This window comes from Notolepis coatsorum (genome assembly GCF_963971535.1).
Source record: "Notolepis coatsorum genome assembly, contig: SUPER_7_unloc_3, whole genome shotgun sequence".
Classification (NCBI taxonomy): Eukaryota; Metazoa; Chordata; class Actinopteri; order Aulopiformes; family Paralepididae; genus Notolepis; species Notolepis coatsorum.
The window spans coordinates 530,647-550,086 of NW_028174878.1; the positions used below are offsets into that span (position 1 = coordinate 530,647).

At 43.6% G+C, this 19,440-nt stretch overlaps 1 protein-coding gene across 1 annotated transcript in view; it reads right to left on the reverse strand.

Annotated features, from left to right (window-relative positions):
• Positions 1-18,738, reverse strand: part of mad1l1 (mitotic arrest deficient 1 like 1) — a gene marked incomplete at its 3' end in the record, with an annotated part of 226,511 nt that extends 207,773 nt beyond the window's left edge. The window contains exons 1-6 of the mRNA XM_084338322.1: positions 18,638-18,738; positions 14,836-15,002; positions 11,422-11,523; positions 6,454-6,633; positions 5,283-5,407; positions 4,906-4,987 (exon numbers count right to left, since the gene is read on the reverse strand). Coding sequence (XP_084194448.1) covers positions 4,906-4,987; positions 5,283-5,407; positions 6,454-6,633; positions 11,422-11,523; positions 14,836-14,982 — 636 coding nt within the window. The 5' untranslated portion in view covers positions 14,983-15,002; positions 18,638-18,738. The remainder of the gene's footprint in view (positions 1-4,905; positions 4,988-5,282; positions 5,408-6,453; positions 6,634-11,421; positions 11,524-14,835; positions 15,003-18,637) is intronic.
• Positions 18,739-19,440: the final 702 nt, after the last annotated feature.

Below are 19,440 nucleotides of genomic sequence, written 5' to 3' on the forward strand. Positions count from 1 at the left end.
ATTCTGTACGCGCTCGATCTCGTCGGATCTCGGCCGCTACACAGGTTGGTCCTGGTTAATACTTGGTTGGGAGACCGCCTGGGAATACCAAGTACGGTGTGCTTAGGGGCTGGTTCTCCATTATTTTTCGCTCCTCTCTCACGCATGGCGAAGAGGGGCCTGTGGGGGTGGTTTTTTGACCTCCTCTGGTGACCCTGTGCTTCCCGTACCGCCAGGCCCGGTCCGAAGTGATGTTTGCGACCCGTAGGCCTGGGTTAACCCTTTTTGGAAACTGAAACACTTGTACTGCGGTATAGCCGGTGTATACCCGCAGGTGTGTTTTGGAGTTTTTTCTTGAGGGGTTATAGGAACAACCACCGCATTGGGTAACACCGAGGTGGTTGATTCCCTGGTGTGTTGGTGCAGTGTCAACTCCCGGGTTCACCGTTTGAGGGTGCCCCTGCACGTTCATGACGTCTGCCAATCGTGTCAGCCTTCTCTGCCTCGACCCCTCTGGGTGGGGGTTTTTAAATGGAGGCTTGGTCATGCAACAACGCCAGCATACGCCCCTTCCGCCGGGGCAGCTGTGTTCAGCTGTCCCCTCTGGCGCCTGTCTCGTCCACAGTCTCCAGGCTAGGGTTAACAGCCTGTTGCCTGGTTTTTCCCCGGTGCGCTGCCTGCTTCCGTTGGTTAACCTTTTTTGTGTGCTTACGGCCATGCTGACTGTCTGTTCTGCAGGGTCAGTGTGCCAGGCGGTGTACTGTTGGGGGGACGGGGCCCGCTCGGCTTACGGCCATACCGACCTGAACACGCCCGATCTCGTCCGATCTCGGAAGCTAAGCAGGTTCTGGCCTGGTTAGTACTTGGTTGGGATACCGCCTGGGATTACCAGGTGCAGTAACTGGGGGGCCTTTGTCCGAATACGCTGGCGATGTGGGGGGCAAGGCACTACGTGCCCACCTGGTGGGGTCTTGATGCTGGCATCATGGACTTCTCCGGGCCCCCATTCCAGGGAGTCCAGTCCTTTTGGTGGGTCTGGGTCTTCCTTCGCGCTCCGCTGCTACGGCCTTGCCACGGGGTTGGGTTTGCCCTTGACCCCGTGATTCTGGGGGCAGTAACGAGGTTGTTCCTCCGTTCGTTCCCGGGTGGCATGCGGGTTGTGCGTGTGTGTAGTCGTGGGGTCAAGCCACGGTCTGCTCACCCTGTGCGTTAAGTTGCTTGAGTGCCTCTTCGCACGGTCGGGTCCGTCGCCTTCCCGTGAAGCCCCTAATAGGGGGGATGCCCTCCATTAGGGGGGGTCGGGGGGGCTCGGCCCTCCCTGTTCTGATGGTTTTGGGGGGCTGTCAGCGGGGTGTATTTGTCAGCCAGCGGCTCCGCTTGGCCTCCCATTGTGCAGTGTGATGCCAAGCAGAGCCACTAACGGAACAGAACGTTAGGTTATGACTATAACCAAGTTCTGTCAGTTAGTGGTGACGCTTGGCATCAGACGGCCGCTGCAGCCCTTGACCTCACCTTGTGGTGAAAGCTTGGGAAGGAGGAGAGCAGGTGACCACACACCTGCTTATGAAGGTAAGCTGATGAGGGGTGTGGTCAGACTAATACTGGTATTAAAGGTACATTTGTGGTTTATTCAGTGCGCGTGCACGTACGCGAGATAGTGCAGTGTGATGCCAAGCGTCACCACTAACTGACAGAACTTGGTTATAGTCATAACCTAACGTTGTTAGTTCTGCCCCTCTTGACTGTGACAAAAAGGTTTTGAACAAACTTAATGTCATAGCTTGTATTTGATGATATTCTTCTTTGTTATTTACTTGAATGGTTTGATCATCGATTGATGGAGTAATATGGGGTTCTGATAAACTAAAAGTATTTGTTAAAATAACATAAGCTAACATATATTTTTACATCTATGCAAATGCATACTATGCAATATGTGTAACTTGATTAAGTAATAAATACAGAAACAACATGTTTAACAATATGTAAATGAGGGGCGGCTACGTGGCGTAGTGGGCAAGGCGCTCGCCACGAATGCGGAGACGCTGGGCTCGCCTGTTCGAGCCCAGCGCTCCACATTGCTTTCAGTTTAGCTGGTCGTTCATACTAATACACATTGGCCGTATTAGGGGGTGGGAAACTGATGGGTGTGGATCGGGCGTTGTGGACAGCGACTCCTACAGGTCGGTTGGTGCGCCTGCGCAGTAGAATCAGGAAGTGTTGGGGGCAGCGTGAGCCTCCCACGCGTTACTCCTCGCCACTGAGAGATCGAGCTGCGCAGGTGAAAAGATGCGACTGCTGTTACCTCAAGTACCGGAGGGGACTTGTGCTATGTATGACTTAGTCCACATTGCAGCCGGCTTGTGGGAGGCAAGAAACAGCGTTCGTGACAGGGGAGGGTTGAATTGGATGATACGAAATTGGGATGGGAGAAAATATAGAAAATGGGAGAAAAAGTGTATAAAAAAAAAACAATATGTAAATGAGTAGCTACATTTATTTTACATTACATTAACATTTATACGGTCTTTGACCCTTTGAGGTAGGGGTGGACGGTATAAACGGTATACGGTATAAACGGTATGAATTTGCTCTACGGTATGGATTTTGATTATACCGTGTAACCGGTAGGGCAGCTCTAAAATAGCAATGACGTCATGTAACCACAGCGCGACTATTTCAATCGCATTTGCCCCTAAAAATAGATCGAATTAGTCATAGATAATAGATATGTGCAAACTGGAAAAAGTTATTTAGGAGGCTTCGCGCAGTGGGCGCACTGGGCGTGTCAACACGCAATTGTCATTTCATAATAAACACATATCACCGCGGCGCACAGCAAGTTTCAATTTCAGTTCCTGGCATTTTTAACCAGTGGAGAAAGGTAAGAGATCTTACCTATCGTTTTTCTTATATGAATTATTCTACGTTAATAAAACATACCTGGTGATCTCTACAGTTTGCTGTAAACATTATGATATGTGTGTAGTGTTATGATAACGACGGGAGGACGGCTGCAGCAGTGGATTTGCGAAATAGCATGCAGCTGCAGAGCCGCAGAGCCAGGGGCTCTTTCAGGTCTGGTCACAGGCCCGCTCAACAGCGCCCCCCCACCAAACGGCTGAACGACCTGAAAGAGCCACTAGCTCTGCGGCTCTGCAGCTACATATGCTTCTAGCAAAATCCAGCCCCGCTGTTTGCAATGGGAGCAGCACGGAGTCTCGACTCGGGACTTATTTTATTTGGAATATAATGACTTTATACGCAAAAGTAGCCTAGTTTTAAGTTAAAATATTATAAATCTACATGCCTTGAGGATGTCATTCTTTATATAGCCTGCCTATCAGGCAAAAAAAAATATTCTAACGGAAACATTGATACCGTGATATATACCGTTACCGTCTATGCTTCAAATTATACCGTGATATAAATTTTAGACCATACCGTCCACCCCTACTTTGAGGGCAACCATAATGCTGATGTGGGCCTCTGTGAAAATGAGTTTGACACCCCTGCTCTAGTATGTATGGAAACCGTTGTGAATTTGGACGTCACAGTGTCTGCCTTGACGTTAGTTAGAGGAAAAACAGCATCAGCATTCCCACACGTTATAAACACTTAGTTTAAAACACAAAATTGCTTTGTTAGCTCAATCTTCTTGTAACCCAGATATTCCCTAAAAATAGTTGTATTTATTTATTTATTTATTTATTTATTTATTTATTTATTTATTTATTTATTTATGTTTATAGCTTATGCTGATGGAGTTACAAATTCATGTTTGAGGTTAAGTTATACTTTAGTATTCCCTTGGGGACATTTGTCCTCTGCATTTAAATCATCCTAACTAATTGCAGTACTTAAGAGTGGGCAGCCACACAGTGTGGCGCGCGGGGACCAACTCCAGTTGTAATGTACCTTGGTCAAGAGACCAACTCCAGTTGTAATGTACCTTGGTCAAGAGACCAACTCCAGTTGTAATACCAGTACCTTGGTCAAGAGACCAACTCCAGTTGTAAAGCCAGTACCTCGGTCAAGAGACCAACTCCAGTTGTAATGCCAGTACCTTGGTCAAGAGACCAACTCCAGTTGTAAAGCCAGTACCTCGGTCAAGAGACCAACTCCAGTTGTAATGCCAGTACCTCGGTCAAGGGACCAACTCCAGTTGTAATGCCAGTACCTTGGTCAAGAGACCAACTCCAGTTGTAATGCCAGTACCTTGGCAAGAGACCAACTCCAGTTGTAATGTCAGTACCTCGGTCAAGAGACTAACTCCAGTTGTAATGTACCTTGGTCAAGAGACCAACTCCAGTTGTAATGCCAGTACCTTGGTCAAGAGACCAACTCCAGTTGTGATGCCAGTACCTTGGTCAAGAGACCAACTCCAGTTGTAATGCCAGTACCTTGGTCAAGAGACCAACTCCAGTTGTAATGCCAGTACCTCGGTCAAGGGACCAACTCCAGCTATGGTAAATGGCTGCTTTTTTATATAGCGCTTTTATCCAAAGCGCTTTACATTTTACCCATTCACTCACACATTCACACACAGACGGCGGAGGCAACCATGCAAGGTGCCAACCTGCTCATCGGGAGCAATTAGGGGTTAAGTGTCTTGCTCAAGGACACATCGACACGCTGACCGGGAGGAGCGGGAATCGAACCGGGAACCTCCGGATTGCCAGACGACTGCTCTACCTCCTGAGCCACTGTCGCCAGCTATAAGGCCAGTACCTTGGTCAATGGTAATGGCAGGAGTTTGTACCTAGCAAGCATGTCTTTTGGGGTGGGAGGAAACCCATGTAAACTCCACAAAGCCCCCCCCGGTGGGATTCGAACCCAGCACCTCCTTGCTGTGAGGCAACAGTGCTAACCACTGTGCCACCCGGCCAGCTAAAAGCTGTGGATAACCCCAGACGTTATAGTTACCTTGATCTTGATGAGGTGTTCGGAGCAGGAGGACTGTGTAGACTGGAGACTTTGGCAAAGCTGGGACACTTCCTTGTACTTCCTGATTATAGAAGAAGAAGAACTACTTGACTATTTGTTTTACACACGTGAGCTACATTTCCATCCACTGAATTTATTTCAAGCTAATTATTAAAAGTTTGGGGAAAAAAAGAAATCATGCGAATTCATGCGCTTCCATCCAACAGATTTGACGCGAATAAAAACCTGTGCGAAATTACGCCACATGCTGTAAAAACACATTTGAAGTGTTTCCATTCATTTTCACACAACATCAGCAAGCAAACCACACAGTAACTTGCACATGGTTTCTTTAACTATCCGCGGTCTGTTCCTACCTGCATTGCAGGTCCAGCTGTTCTTGTAGAGCCTGTTTCTCCAGAGTCTGAGAGCTGATGGTCGAGTCCTGGTTCTGGACCTTCTGCTTCAGGTCTCGGAGCTCATCCTTCAGAGTACTGATGGTCTGCACGGTGGACGGGAGGAGGAGGAGGAGGGGTGAAGGAGAAGAAGAGGAAGAGGCTCGACTTGATGTACACATCAAGGCCATTTAATTAAGGCTGAGACCACTTATCAATAAGTGACATCAAAAGTATTATAAAAAAAAATTAAATACTTAATACTATACTAAAATACTAGGTCTTGCGGCATATTTAGTTAAAACATCCCCATTTCATGTAAAGTCAGTTGAATTGCAACTCTGCACTGTGAATTCAATATGCAGTGCACTCCTCCATCACATGCAGAGACCACCGACTATAAAAATGAGAAGGATCACTGTGGTAGCTTTGAATGGGGAAATCTGTAACACTATATATAGCGGCAACAACAAAGAATTGCTGCAAAATAAACATACATTTGTTGTTTAAATAATAATAATAATAATAATAATAATAATAATAATAATAATAATAATAATAATAATAATAATAATAATAATAATAATAATAATAATAATAATAATAATAATAATAATAATAATAATAATAATAAAAAAGAGAATAATTCTAATCAAAATATTGATATGCATCGATAATTGTCCCGATTTATTGATTCTTCCAAATGGCATATCGTCTGAGCCTTACAATTAATCATCCCTTCCCCTTAATTGGCTGATTTCAATCCCTGTCTCCTGAGCCGGTCAGCCATTGTGTAGTGTGATGTGTGCCTGGTGTCAGTGTATGGCAGCCATTGAGCCTGCGTAGCCCAAGGTTGGGTGCTACCAGTGACTGGTAGCACCCAGTGGTGATGAAGGAGGCAATTTCCACCCTACATTGTGGGCAGTGCTTTGAGTGTCTAGAAAAGTGCTATATAAATGTAATGAATTATTATTACACTGGGCAAATGAAATGTGTCTTTTCTCTATCCCTCCTAGCTACATATAGTACACACCGTCCTCATATCCCTCCTAGTTATGCTTAGTTTCCTTCGTTTTAAGATGAACTTCAAAACAAAGACAAACTAACTTATTTGTGTGCGTGTGCGTGTGGTGTGTGTGGCGTGTGTGTGTACCTGGTTAGACGTGTTCAGTCTTGTGTCCCTCTCCTCCACTTTCTTGTTCAGACCGTCCAGGTTTTTGCGCAGTGCTCGGTTTGCCTCCACCTGTTCCGATTGGCTCTTAGCCGACTCCTCCTCCCTCTCCTGCAGCCGCCTGATTCGCCCCAGTAGGTCCTGGTTCCGGTCCACTTCGCGCTGGAGTCGAAATTCATTAACACCTCATTAGTTAACGTAGCTTTTAATTAACGCCCTTGTGTTAATGTACACCATGCATTCTTTTTTATTCTATAACGGGCTTTAAACAGATCTCTATAGAGTCATGTAAGTTCAGCGGGTAACAGATTTTTAATCCAGCGTTTGATTAATACATGTTTTTGTGGCGGCCCATTAGCAGCAGCAGACAGGCTTAAAGACCCAATACAATCCATGTGGGGTTCTTTCACCAAAGAGTTTCATGTGTAAATGGTCAATACAGTATTTGGAGTACCTTCTCAACCCACTGTATTGCATTCATGTTATGTCCATTGTGTCCATTGTAATGTCTGCTGCCCCATCCTTGATGTTTTAACATAAGTCTGATGCTCCTATATAGTTTTTTTAGCTACTGTTTATGTTTTAAAGGTGCTATAGATCTAGAATCTTTTTTTTCATCCACAGAGCTTTTAAAAGTATTGCTTCCCAGGGGCGCCAGGGTGGCGCACCACGTAACGCACTGTAGTGAAACGCGGCCGTCCCGGGTGCTTATTGCTTATTGCCAGCGGAAGAGTACGCCCGAGTGCTTCCGCGTTTTCCCTGATTGGCTGCGACACGCCCCGCGGCAGGCGTGGCAGCCGTAGAGCGGAGCGGCAGAGCTTGCGGCATTATGTAGCCGTAATCCCAGATGATTTTCATTCGAAGCTTAGCTCACCTGGCAGCGCTGCGGTCCTGCGGTCCATTGGTGACAAGTTCGAATCCCTTCAATTTTTTTTTTTTTTACCGTGTATTCTTTCGCCGGTTAAGGTTAGGCATGGTTAAGGTTAGGCATTGTTTCGGAGTTGGTTAAGGTTAGAAGGGTTAAGTTTAGGCGCTGTTAAGGAGCTGGTTAAGGTTAGAGTTTGTCTTAGAGAATGGCAATATTCTTTCTATGGTTAAGGTTAAGGTTAGGCATGGTTAAGGTTAAGGTTAAGGTTAGGCATTGTTTCGGAGTTGGTTAAGGTTAGAAGGGTTAAGTTTAGGACTTTAGGCGCTGTTAAGGAGCTGGTTAAGGTTAGAGTTTGTCTTAGAGAATGGCAATAGACAGCCTATTTCCGCACTGCCGCTCTCTCGCGCTGCCGCGGTCACATGGGCGTCGGTGACGAAGGCAGAAGCATTCTTGCACTCTTCCGCTGGCAATAAGCTACACGCGTCCCGGGTTCGACTCCCGGACCCCGGCGACCTTTGCCGAATGTCCTCCCCCATATCTCTCTCACATCCTTCCTCTCTGCCGGACTTGTCCAATAAACAAATAAAAATCGACCAAGAACATAATAATAAAACATTTAAAAAGTATTGCCGCCCCCCCCCAAAAAGTACTCCAAATGAATGTTGTCGTTTACATGTTGCGTGCATGTATCCCCTCGGCTACTTCCCATTTCTGAAGTGGATGAATGACATACCGGTGCTCTAGTGCGACATCTAGTGGCTGAATCTTATCTATAGCACCTAACTCTGAGGTTTGGGCTTTTTTATGCACGTCTGTGAAAGTACTCAGCCCCTCCCCTACGATGTAGTTCTTTAGAGAGCAAGGGAGATTCTACAGCCGGACAAGTTAACAATAATTAACCCATTTACAAGTCGTATTACATTTAGAAAATAAGGAAACAGATATAGAACATTTCAAAGCACTAGAAATATTGCGAAAATCAAATTTTTTGTACCTAATTCTTTGCGTAACATTTTAGGCATTTATGAAAAATCATCTCTGCCGAGATGTGGCCGTTTTCACAGCTTTTCGTCTCTTTTGTTCTCCCGCCCACGGGAGCTCCGACCTCAGAGGGTTTATGTAACAGCCTGTTCAAGCTGCTGCGGTCAGGCAAGCGCCTCCGTATACACGCAACAAGAACAGAGAGACTAAAGGCGCGTTCACACCTACCCTGTTTGGTCCACTTTAAGTGGACCATGGTCCCTTTAGATCGATAGTCCGTTTGGTTTGTACAGGTATGAACGCAAACCGAACTATAATGAGGACCAAACAACCGAACCATGGTCCTCTTGAAAAGTTGGGACTCGGTTCGTTTCAAAGTGGACCATGGTTCGTTTGCTGTTGGTGTGAACGCAAAACGAACTTTATATAGTATCTAATCTAGAGCAAATGAGTGACAGGTGCCTAGTGGCGGCGGTCGCGCGACCCAATTTGACAGCGCCAAGTGACAGCTTGCGCGCACGTTGCAACCCAACTCAAATGAATGACAGGCGCGCGGACAGTCTCTCTCTTCCTCTCTCTCTATCTCTCTCTCTCTCTCTTTCTCTCTCTTTCTGTCTCTCTAGATGAATGAGCAGTCGCGCGAGTCGCGACCCAACTCTTCCCCAAAGAGCGCGCAGGCGCAACTCCACCTAATAACTTCATCCTCACATTAGCAGCCTTGTCTGTATCTCACAGCGGCTAAAAATAAAAAAAAGACAGCAATGAGTCGAGGATCAGCGTGGGGTAACGACGAGGTGAAGGCTCTTTCCCTCGCGCGCTAAACCCGCAAATGTTAATACGTCACTTGTGACAGGCATAGCAACAAGCATAGCAACCAGGCATGAGAGTGACAGCTAGACAAATGAAATCTAAACAGTCGGCGTGTGGGCGAGGTGTGTCAATACGCTGGCGGCAACTGTTTACGTTTGAGTGCTAGTCCAATAGATGAACGACTTGGCGACAGCATGTCCTTTGTTTACAAATTAGATCCGCACCAAACAGGGTAGTGTGAACGCAGACCAAAAGCAAACTGTAACTGAGGGGTACAATTCCCTGACTGTATTGATAAGTATGGTATTATTAAACCACTACCTCTTGTACTTTAACTTCTGGCCATCCAGTACATGATATAGATATGATGAACACTTTCCCACCTGATGAAACGAAGTCCACACAAATGTACAAATCGAATATTTTATATAGCAAAGGGTATATACAACGTTCACTTGATGACATTTATGATTTGAAATGCACTTGTATGGCAAATGAGTATTCGTAGGTAAATCAACATTGAATGTCCAATCTCTGGTTACGCAGGGAGTAAGTATACAACCTGGTTCTTTAGGGAACTATAGCGATGGTACTTAAATGATTATAGCTGGATACACTAAGGGGGGGGGGGGGGGGTCCCGCTGGTTGTAAGACAGTAGGAGGGGGGGGTTAGAAGAGCCGCTGGCGGTATCCCATCTGGCCGACGATTTCTTGGGAGAATTCAAAGTCTTGAACACGGTGCCCACAGAACCTCGGTCCGCAGATGAATACAGCTGGACCCTCTGGTGGACGGTAGCTGCCGGTCCACAACGGAGAGACGTGAGGCGACCTCACTGGTGTAGAGCGCCGTCTCACCTGGACTCCTCTCCGGGGGGTAGTTCCAACACTCAGCAGTGTTGGCCGTTATCCATGGAATAATCAAAGCACCCAAAGCATAATCCAAGCCGTGGAAGGCTCGCCGTCGTCCGGGTAAAGTAATCCAATGTACAGGTCTCCTCGTCCTGGCCCGGAGCTCCTCGGATGCAAGCACCACTAGTGGTCTGCCCAGCCTGGTTAAGACTCCAGATAACGTCAGGAACGATGGGGGTACTGATAACTTTATAACTCTAACCGAACGATGCACCATACATAATAGACTATTATTAGCTTAATAGAAATACGTCCAACTCGACGGTATAGTGCCAAACTATGACAATTCAACTATTAATCCACACGATATCTCAATGCCTATTCTGAGGCCAAGTAGGCCTTACTGCACCACACGTGCGTCGTGGGTGAGGCTTCGCGTCTGTTACTCGGTTGGAGGGTAAAGAACTAATGGACTAAAAGAAAGTTCTACTTTACTTGCGCCATATATATATGCGCTGTGAACAAATAGTACCATTCGTATTTCGCCAGACGTATTCCTACGCGGAACCGGGCTTGCCACGACATGTTGGGCGGCACGATTGAACTTGAACCTAGGGGTATGGCTGCTGGCGCCAGGTTCTCGTCCAATGGTAGAATGAAACTATTATGGGCTGTTTAGTAGACTAAAGGGATATTCAGTGCATATTGTACAAGGAATATACAGGGGATATCAAACGATATACAAATACTATTAAATATATATATATAAATAAATATATATATTCGGTTTAATCTGATCCTTCACAACACAAACAATGTATCATTTTCACATTCGGTCCACCAGAAAGTCCGGACTATCCACGGAAAGTCCGGACTTTCAGATGTGAACACACCCTAAGACTCAGCTTCTTCCCTCAGGCCATCAGAACACTGATCTCTCCACACACAAGCACCCATGAACACACACAACACAACGTTCTGCACTCGCACAAACGCACCACAGGTCACTTTAAACACACAAGAAAAGGACACTAAGAAAATAACTTGTTGCGATTGTTGTATAGTTAGTAACAGCAAGTATAGCATAATTAGGGACATAGAAGAAAAACTGCACATTGTATAGGAATGTACATAGGATCCAGTGCCTTTAAGCGATTTATTTATTTATTGTACATTTACCATGTCTATTCTAGTTATCTTTTTATTATTATTACCATTACTATCGTTTTATTGCACAATCGTAGCGGGCATGGCCAACCACATGTCACTGTATATGCCCTGGTATGTATGTGATGACTAAAACTCTTGAATCTAGAATGTACTGTGCTGTAATCATTTTTATGCATTGCGCTCTATGGCCCCCGGAGTCACTATAATTATTTCATTCAGTTTTTTTTAGATAAGCTGTCAAGAGAGGATGACTATAAACTTCAGCTCGGTACCTCCAGGTCTCGTGCTTTGTCAGAGGCGGCCTTCTCCAGCTCGAAGCGCGCTCGCTTGTGGCTCATCTCCATCTGCCTCATCTCGTCGTCCTCCGGCAGGCCCTGGTTCCAGGGAGGTGAACACGCGTAGGAGAGAGAAGAGAGAGACAGCCGTGATGATTAGTGGGGGACCCTGATGTAAAACAAGACGAAAGTCTTTCTCTGGTCTGCATCCCCTTAACAATTGGGTGTATTGAGCCGTACTGTATTGTACCCATTCTGCAATCTGTTAATAACATTTTCATTCAATCAATCAATCTGCGCGGTGATTGATTGAATGAAATTTTTATTTTGAGTAAATTGTAATGAACCAAATGAGAATATCAATAAATTTTTTTTTTTATCTTTGACTGTGAATAACACCATGCTCAAATTGACCAGACCTGAAAAATCTAAGCAAATTAATAGATGGAAGATGATTAAACAGAAGGTTTTGTAGATACAGTACTGAATTCTGCCATCTGGACACATGCAATTTGAAATATGATTATATAATATAGAATATCAGGCATAAAATGGTTATGCGATTAAAATGCGATTAATTAGATTAATTAATTACAAATCCTGTAATTAAATTAGATAAACCGTTTTAATCGCCTGACAGCACTAGTGATGATACATCTTTGGTTGGGTGCTTTCCATGTCAAACTGTATTTCATTAAAATGACCAGATGTAAAATGAGATTTTTCAGCACCACCCTACACATAACTACATACCTAATGCAGCATCAAGTTTAAATACTCTAGACCAGTGGTACTCAGACTTACTGTACTGTTGTCTAATATCATGTCATAAATGTCATGATATATATCTGTATGTTGTGTATGTCATAAATGTCATTATGAATTGTAAATGGAGGACCCTGATGTAAACAAGACGATCAACCAAACAGCAGGCTACCAATAGGTGATTTACAAGCCGATAAGCAAAAATTTGCAGATGGCAGTGGCCGATAAATATCCGTCAATTTGTGTATATCCGTCAAGTTTCAGTCAAGCGACCTGCACAACGCCGCCCCCACACACACGCTACTGCATCAAAGTTACTTATGATTAACAAAGGCATTCGTTTTGTGACATTAACGTTATATAGTTACACGTTCAATAACATCAGCATATTATTTACCCGACCATAGCAAGCATTACTCATTCATATCTCTCACTTCCTTCCTTTGCTCAGAGAGCCCGTACTGAATTCTACCCATTCTGCAATCTGTTAATAAAGTTTTCAATCAGACAAATGTATAGAAAAGCTTTTATTATAACATTTGTTGCAGTAAAATCATTATGCCTCGTTTAGTACTCCTGCGGAGCGCTGGTAATCTACTCGTGGGCCACGGGGAGCTAACGTTATTAGCTTTGTTGTTGATCTCTCGCGAAAATCAATGGCGGACTTCCCTGAAGTAAAAAAAGAATAAGCGATTGCCGATTGGTGGTAAGAACAGCAGGAGGTGGGTGCTAGCGGTGTGACGTAATTGGCAGAATCGACTGTCAATCAAAATTGTTCTGTTGTACCTGACACGACACATGCATTGCAAACTCAGATTATGGAGATATTACTGGAGAACATGGAGCTTAAACTCTTAACTCATAAACCTTTTTGTCTTTTTACGGTAGTCAAGTTAGTCTGTTGAAGATGAAAACCAGTGGGTATTGTATGACTCAGACTTCAGCAATAATCATGAGCATTATAAAATATCTAAAAAACACTAGGGATGTCCGATATTATCGGCCTACCAATATTGGCATTAAAATGTGATATCGGAAAATATCGGTATCGGTTTTCAAAAAAAAATATATATATATATATTTTTTTTTTACATTTCTATAACCTTTATTTACCCAGGCAAGAAAGTAAGAACAAATTTTGATTTTATTTATTGTCAAAAGTATGCATAATGTTGTGTTAATTCCACAACAAGAGATATGTAATGTTAATTATCTGAAATTATTCAGTTTTTTGGGGGGGAAACCCTGCATATATCGGTATTGGTTGATATCGGTTGATATCGGTATCGGAAATTAAGAGTTGGACAATATCGGTATCGGTAAAAAAGCCAATATCGAGCATCCCTAAAAAACACACATGGCATGATGGAATAATAAATAAATAAACATATTTCTTGATGTTTCCTTTTTTAAGTAAGTAAAGAGGCCTATGTTCATATCGGTGAGCACAATTTGTAACGCAAAAAGAGAGACGTGTAGCCTATTTATTTATTTAATATTTTATTTATTAATTTTATTATTATTATTTTATTTGTTGCCATGCCTAAAATAATAGTCAAGCATAGGGCTAACACATTTTCATAAACAATATAATTTTTTGTTATATGGTTATAATAAAAGCTTTTCTATACATTTGTCTGATTGATTGAAAACTTTATTAACAGATTGCAGAATGGGTACAATACAGTACAGCTCAATACAACAACAGTGCTAAGACTGGAGGATGAAGACCAGAAAAAGACTTTCGACTTTTTTACATAAGGGTCCTCCATTTTCAATTCATCAAAACATTTAGAGACATACAAATATACAGTAGTTTCATAAAAAAAAAAAAAAAAAATGCAAAAAAAAAGTTTTTACATTTTTTGCCACAAATATCGGTATCGGTATCGGCCGATTGTGTTAGTTGAACAATCGGTATCGGTCGCAAATTTTCATATCGGTGCATCCCTAAGCTAGGTGTGAACTAAGCTATTGTTTGGGGTAACCAAAAGGGATTCCTCAACAGCCTGCTCTGTGGTTTGATTGATTGAAAACTTTATTAACAGATTGTAGAATGGGTACAATACACTACGGCTCAATACAAACAACTGCTAAGAGGATGAAGACCAGAACAATTCTTTTGTCTTGTTTACATCAGGGTCCTCCATTTTCAATTCATCAAGGCATTTATGACAGATGACAAATATACAGTACTGTGTAAGAAAGAGAACATCATAAAGAAAAAATTGTATCCGAAGGGGAAGAAACTGTACATTAGAGGGGGTTGGGTGGGGTGGGGGAGTGGGAGTAGGGGGGGGGGGGGATTTTGACATTTACAGGGGCCAGTTTCTAAATGCAGCCACCCGTAGGTGAGAGCGGTTTTGAAGGAGGGTAGGGATTCACATTCCTTTTACGGCTGTGGGTAGTTAACATCACAGCTGTGGGTGGTTAACATCAGAAGTGGTTAACATCATTTTTATTCCATTTTATTCTACTCTTATCTTAGGCAATTTGATTTGTTTTGTTATTCTTATTCGTGACCTGTTCTGTCTAAATGTTTAATGTTGAGCGATTTGCAGTGTCAAATTTCCCTCGGGATAATAAAAGTATTTCTATTCTATTCTATTCTATTCTATAAGGCTGGTTGTACCGGGCGGGTCATACCTCCATGCTGCGTTTGTACTGCATCTGCAGGAGGGAGCGTGAAGGTTCATCCGAGAGGCTGCGACTCCGAGAAGGCTCAGGACAGGAGATGAAGGAGTTAAAGGACTTGAGCGTGGAGAAGACAGTGGTGTTGTCGTCCATGTTCATGGTCACCGTCACTGGTGTGGCTGCAGAGAAGAGGAGACAGACGCTATATCAATGTGACAGACGAGGACAATGTGACCGACAGACACACAGAGGTCGCCTGGTTGTCTATATGTATGTAGCCGTGAACCATCTCAAGATGTCACAGACCGACAAGAGTGACATCTTCATTAGCAAGTTAGGGAGGTAAATGGACTGCATTTATACAATAGCTTTTCTCCCAAGCGCTTTACAACGTCTGCCTCACATTCACCCATTCACTCACACATACACACACCAACCAGGGAGGTAGTTACTGTAGTTAAATGTAGGGATGTACCGATATGAAGGTTTTGGCCGATAGCAAACCAATATCACTGATGTCAAATATGATCTGTATAAATAAAACACATTTCTATGATAGTCACATTTTGTACATCACTATGTCACATGCAAGTAACGTTACCCAAACAAACTCTGCATGGCCCAAAAAGGAAACACACACACACACAGCAATTAGACAGATAAATAAACATGTTGTTCTGTTTTTCTCATGGGACCAATGCAAAATCAATACAAAAATAACTATCACCAGCCGATATAGGTTTGCAAATATATATCTGCCCAGTTTTACTAATTGTTATCAATACTGAATCCCCATCATCGGCCGATAGGCCCGATACCGATATGGTCACCGATATATATTTAAATAGTTTAAATGTATGTGAAAGTTAGAAATACTAACTATCCAAGCTCATATACTTACAGCACAGGGAACATATTAGCACAGGATAAGACGACCATGCTACCTACCCAGTTAGCTGACCGCTGACAGAAACACAGTAGAGTCAGAGACTTCTTTTGCTTTAATTAACTGACCAATGAATGTAGCTTCAAGCTGGCTAGAAGGTTAGGGAAAGGTTAACCAGGGTAGGAAGCTAACTATTTCTAGACTCACATTTGTTTAGGTACATTCATAGTAGTTATTGATAAGACCAAGATGTGTTTATTTATACCGGGGATAGACTAAGACTTAGTATGGGGTATTGTATAATTGTACAGGGTAGACTTAAGTTAGCTATATTATTATATATTTGTACCTGGGGTTGACCTAGGACAGAGTCTGTATATGACTTGCATATTCACATTTGTATAGGTACATTCATAGTTATTTATAAGACCAAGATGTGTTTATTTATACCGGGATAGACTAAGACTTAGTATGGGGTATTGTATAATTGTACAGAGTAGACTAGGTTAGCTATATATATTTGTACCTGGGCTTGACCTAGGACAGAGTAATATACCAGGGTGGGCTGTACATACGTGCATAGTGACATTATTGATGAGTGTGTACATATATACAGAAAATGAATACCAGGAAGGCAGCAGGACCGGACGGAATCCGCGGTCGCGTCCTAAAAGTCTGTGCCGACCAACTGGCCCCGGTATTCACCGACATATTCAACCTGTCAGTTAGAACAGTCCGTCGTCTCCACCCGTCTGAAAAAGTCTGGCCCTGTACCCAAAAAAATCCACGCCCGCTTGCCTCAACGACTATCGCCCTGTAGCTCTCACCTCCATAGCCATGAAGTGCTTTGAGAAGCTAGTGATCCTCCCTCCACAACACCTTGGACCCCCTGCAATTTGCATATCGCCCCAACAGGTCCACGGAGGACGGCCATGTGCTGCACACAGCAGCATCACACCTGGACAAGAGGCAGGGGAACTATGTGAGAATGCTATTAATTGACTACAGCTCAGCATTCAATACCATAGTCCCCTCCAAGCTCGTAGTCAAGCTCAGAGACCTGGGCTTAAACTACGACCTCTGCCAGTGGGTCTTGGACTTCCTGACAGGAAGACCCCAGGTGGTGAGAGCAGGCAACTTCAAGTTTCAAGTTTCAAGTTTCTTTAATAGTTGTCATACAGAAGTACAGAATACTTTTATACAAAATGCTTCTTACTGTTGCGCTCCAGAGACTGTGCAAGACAAGATAAGTATGAAATAAAATAACATAGTAAAATTAGAAGTAAAAAAAATGAGGTCACAGTGTTCAGTTTAGACATATGTACAATGTTCGATGCAACTTCACCTCCTCATCCATCACTCTCAACACAGGTGCCCCCCAGGGCTGTGTTCTGAGTCCCCTCCTCTACTCCCTGTACACACACGACTGTGTGGCACAACAAAACAATCATCAAGTTTGCTGACGACAGTTGTGGTGAGCCTGATCTAGAGGTAGAGAACATGGTGCTGTGGTGCCGGGAGAACTGCCTCTCCCTGAACGTCAGCAAAACCAAAGAGATGATTGTGGACTTTAGGAGGTCGGGGGTCAGGGACTACAGCCCCCTCAGCATCGACGGGGCACCGGTTGAGAGAGTGAACAGTTTTAAGTACCTCGGAGCCTACATATCCGAGGACTTGACATGGCCCACACACATTGACAGTGTTGTGAAGAAGGCACGACAACGCCTCTACTTCCTCAGGCGCCTAAGGAAGTTCAAAGTGAGTCAGAAGATCCTTAAGAACTTCTAGTCATGCACAATAGAGAGCATCCTGACTGGCAATATCACCTCCTGGTTTGGGAATAGCACTGCACAAGACCGTAGCAGACTACAGAGAGTGACACGTTCAGCCGAACGCACAATTGGAAGTGGGCTTCCCACTATCCATGACATTTATAACAAGCGTTGCAGGCCCAAGGCTCTAGTCACCCAAACAACTGCCTCTTTGAACTGCTGCGGTCAGGCAAGCGCTACCGGAGTCTCATGGTCAGTACAGAGAGACTCAGAAGGAGCTTCTATCCCCAGGCCATCAGGATGCTCAATGACAATGACTATGTAACAACCCATCATCTCCACTCATTGCAATGCACACACATCCACATGCACACACTCACTTTGAAACAAACACTCACCTTAACACTCACTTTAGACACTTTAACACTACATTATGTTATCTATTTATTAAAGAGATTTGCACTACATTCATACGTCATTTGCACCTTGCCTTAAAGTTTTGTACCTCACTGTTTACCTATTTTTACTCACTGTACTTAGATTGTATATTGTATATTCCTCTTTTACTGTATGAAACACACTCAGGGGCTCATACAGAACCCAAGCATTTCACAGTAAAGTGTATTGTATTGTGACAAATAATAAACAAACTTGAAAACAAACATGTCACCTGTTCACTCACACAGAGATCCAGTGCAAATCAGATGTTTATTTATATATATTATTCTTACTGTTGTTTGGATCCTTATTCCTACCTGTACATCTCATCTCTCCACTCTCCAGACATTGCTGTTGCTGCTATGGCAGTGGCACCATAATACCATGACAACTGAATGAATAAAGGTGTATCTTATCTATTCAGTGTGGCTGGTAGGCTCATAAATCGAATTTAGCTAATTCATCCAGTAGTCTAACGTTAAGTTACATGTCAAACTGAACGTCAGGATAGAAAACAGTCTGGTTGTTTACCTGTCAAAGCCACATGCAGACTAGCCAACTCTAGCAAAGCTAACATTAGCCACCAGCTGCTGTGTTTGGGTCCTGCTTGCACAGCTAACATTAGCCATGTGTGTTGTTGTAACCTCGGGAGTGACTATAGGTTATACCGGTAACGTTACCAGAACAGCTCTGTTTCGAAGACGGACTATGTACTCACATTTTGACACTTGGTAGTCCTCTGGCAGTGGTTTGTTAACAGTAGCAGGCGCAGCTTGTTGTAAACCGGCTAACAGAACTTGGAAATCCCTCCAGTTCACTTCAAACGAGACATAGCCACCATCGCGAGACCTCTCTTGGTTGCCACCATCGCGAGACCTCTCTTGATGCTGATGGTTGCCACCATCGCGAGACCTCTCTTGATGCTGATGGTTGCCACCATCGCGAGACCTCTCTTGATGCTGATGGTTGCCACCATCGCGAGACCTCTCTTGATGCTGGTGGTTGTTCGAGAGCGTCAATCAGGGGCGCCGGTGCGCATACAAGGAATATACTGAATGAATGATGAATGAAAATTGTAGTAACAGATTGCAGAATGGGTACAATACAGTACAGCTCAATACACACAATTGTTAAGGGGATGCAGACCAGAGAAAGACTTTCGTCTTGTTTACATCAGGGTCCCCCATTTTAAATTCATCATAACATACTAACAACAGTAACAGCATATTTATTCCGGGACAACTCTGACTAAATATCAATACTAGTACGTCATACAAACGTTTTGTGAATGCATTTTCCAGAACGATATGTCTCCCATAAGGCTGATGAACACGTGTTAATATCCTGGCACGAGATATGTTTGTTTTCACACTTCACAGAATGACAGCGCCACCTCGCGTCATTATGATATTTTCACTCCGACATTGAATTGATTTTAAAGGGGGTTTTGGGGGGTCAAGGATTCCAGTGATGATGTTATTTATATTTTTTATTTGTATATATATATATATATCTTAGACC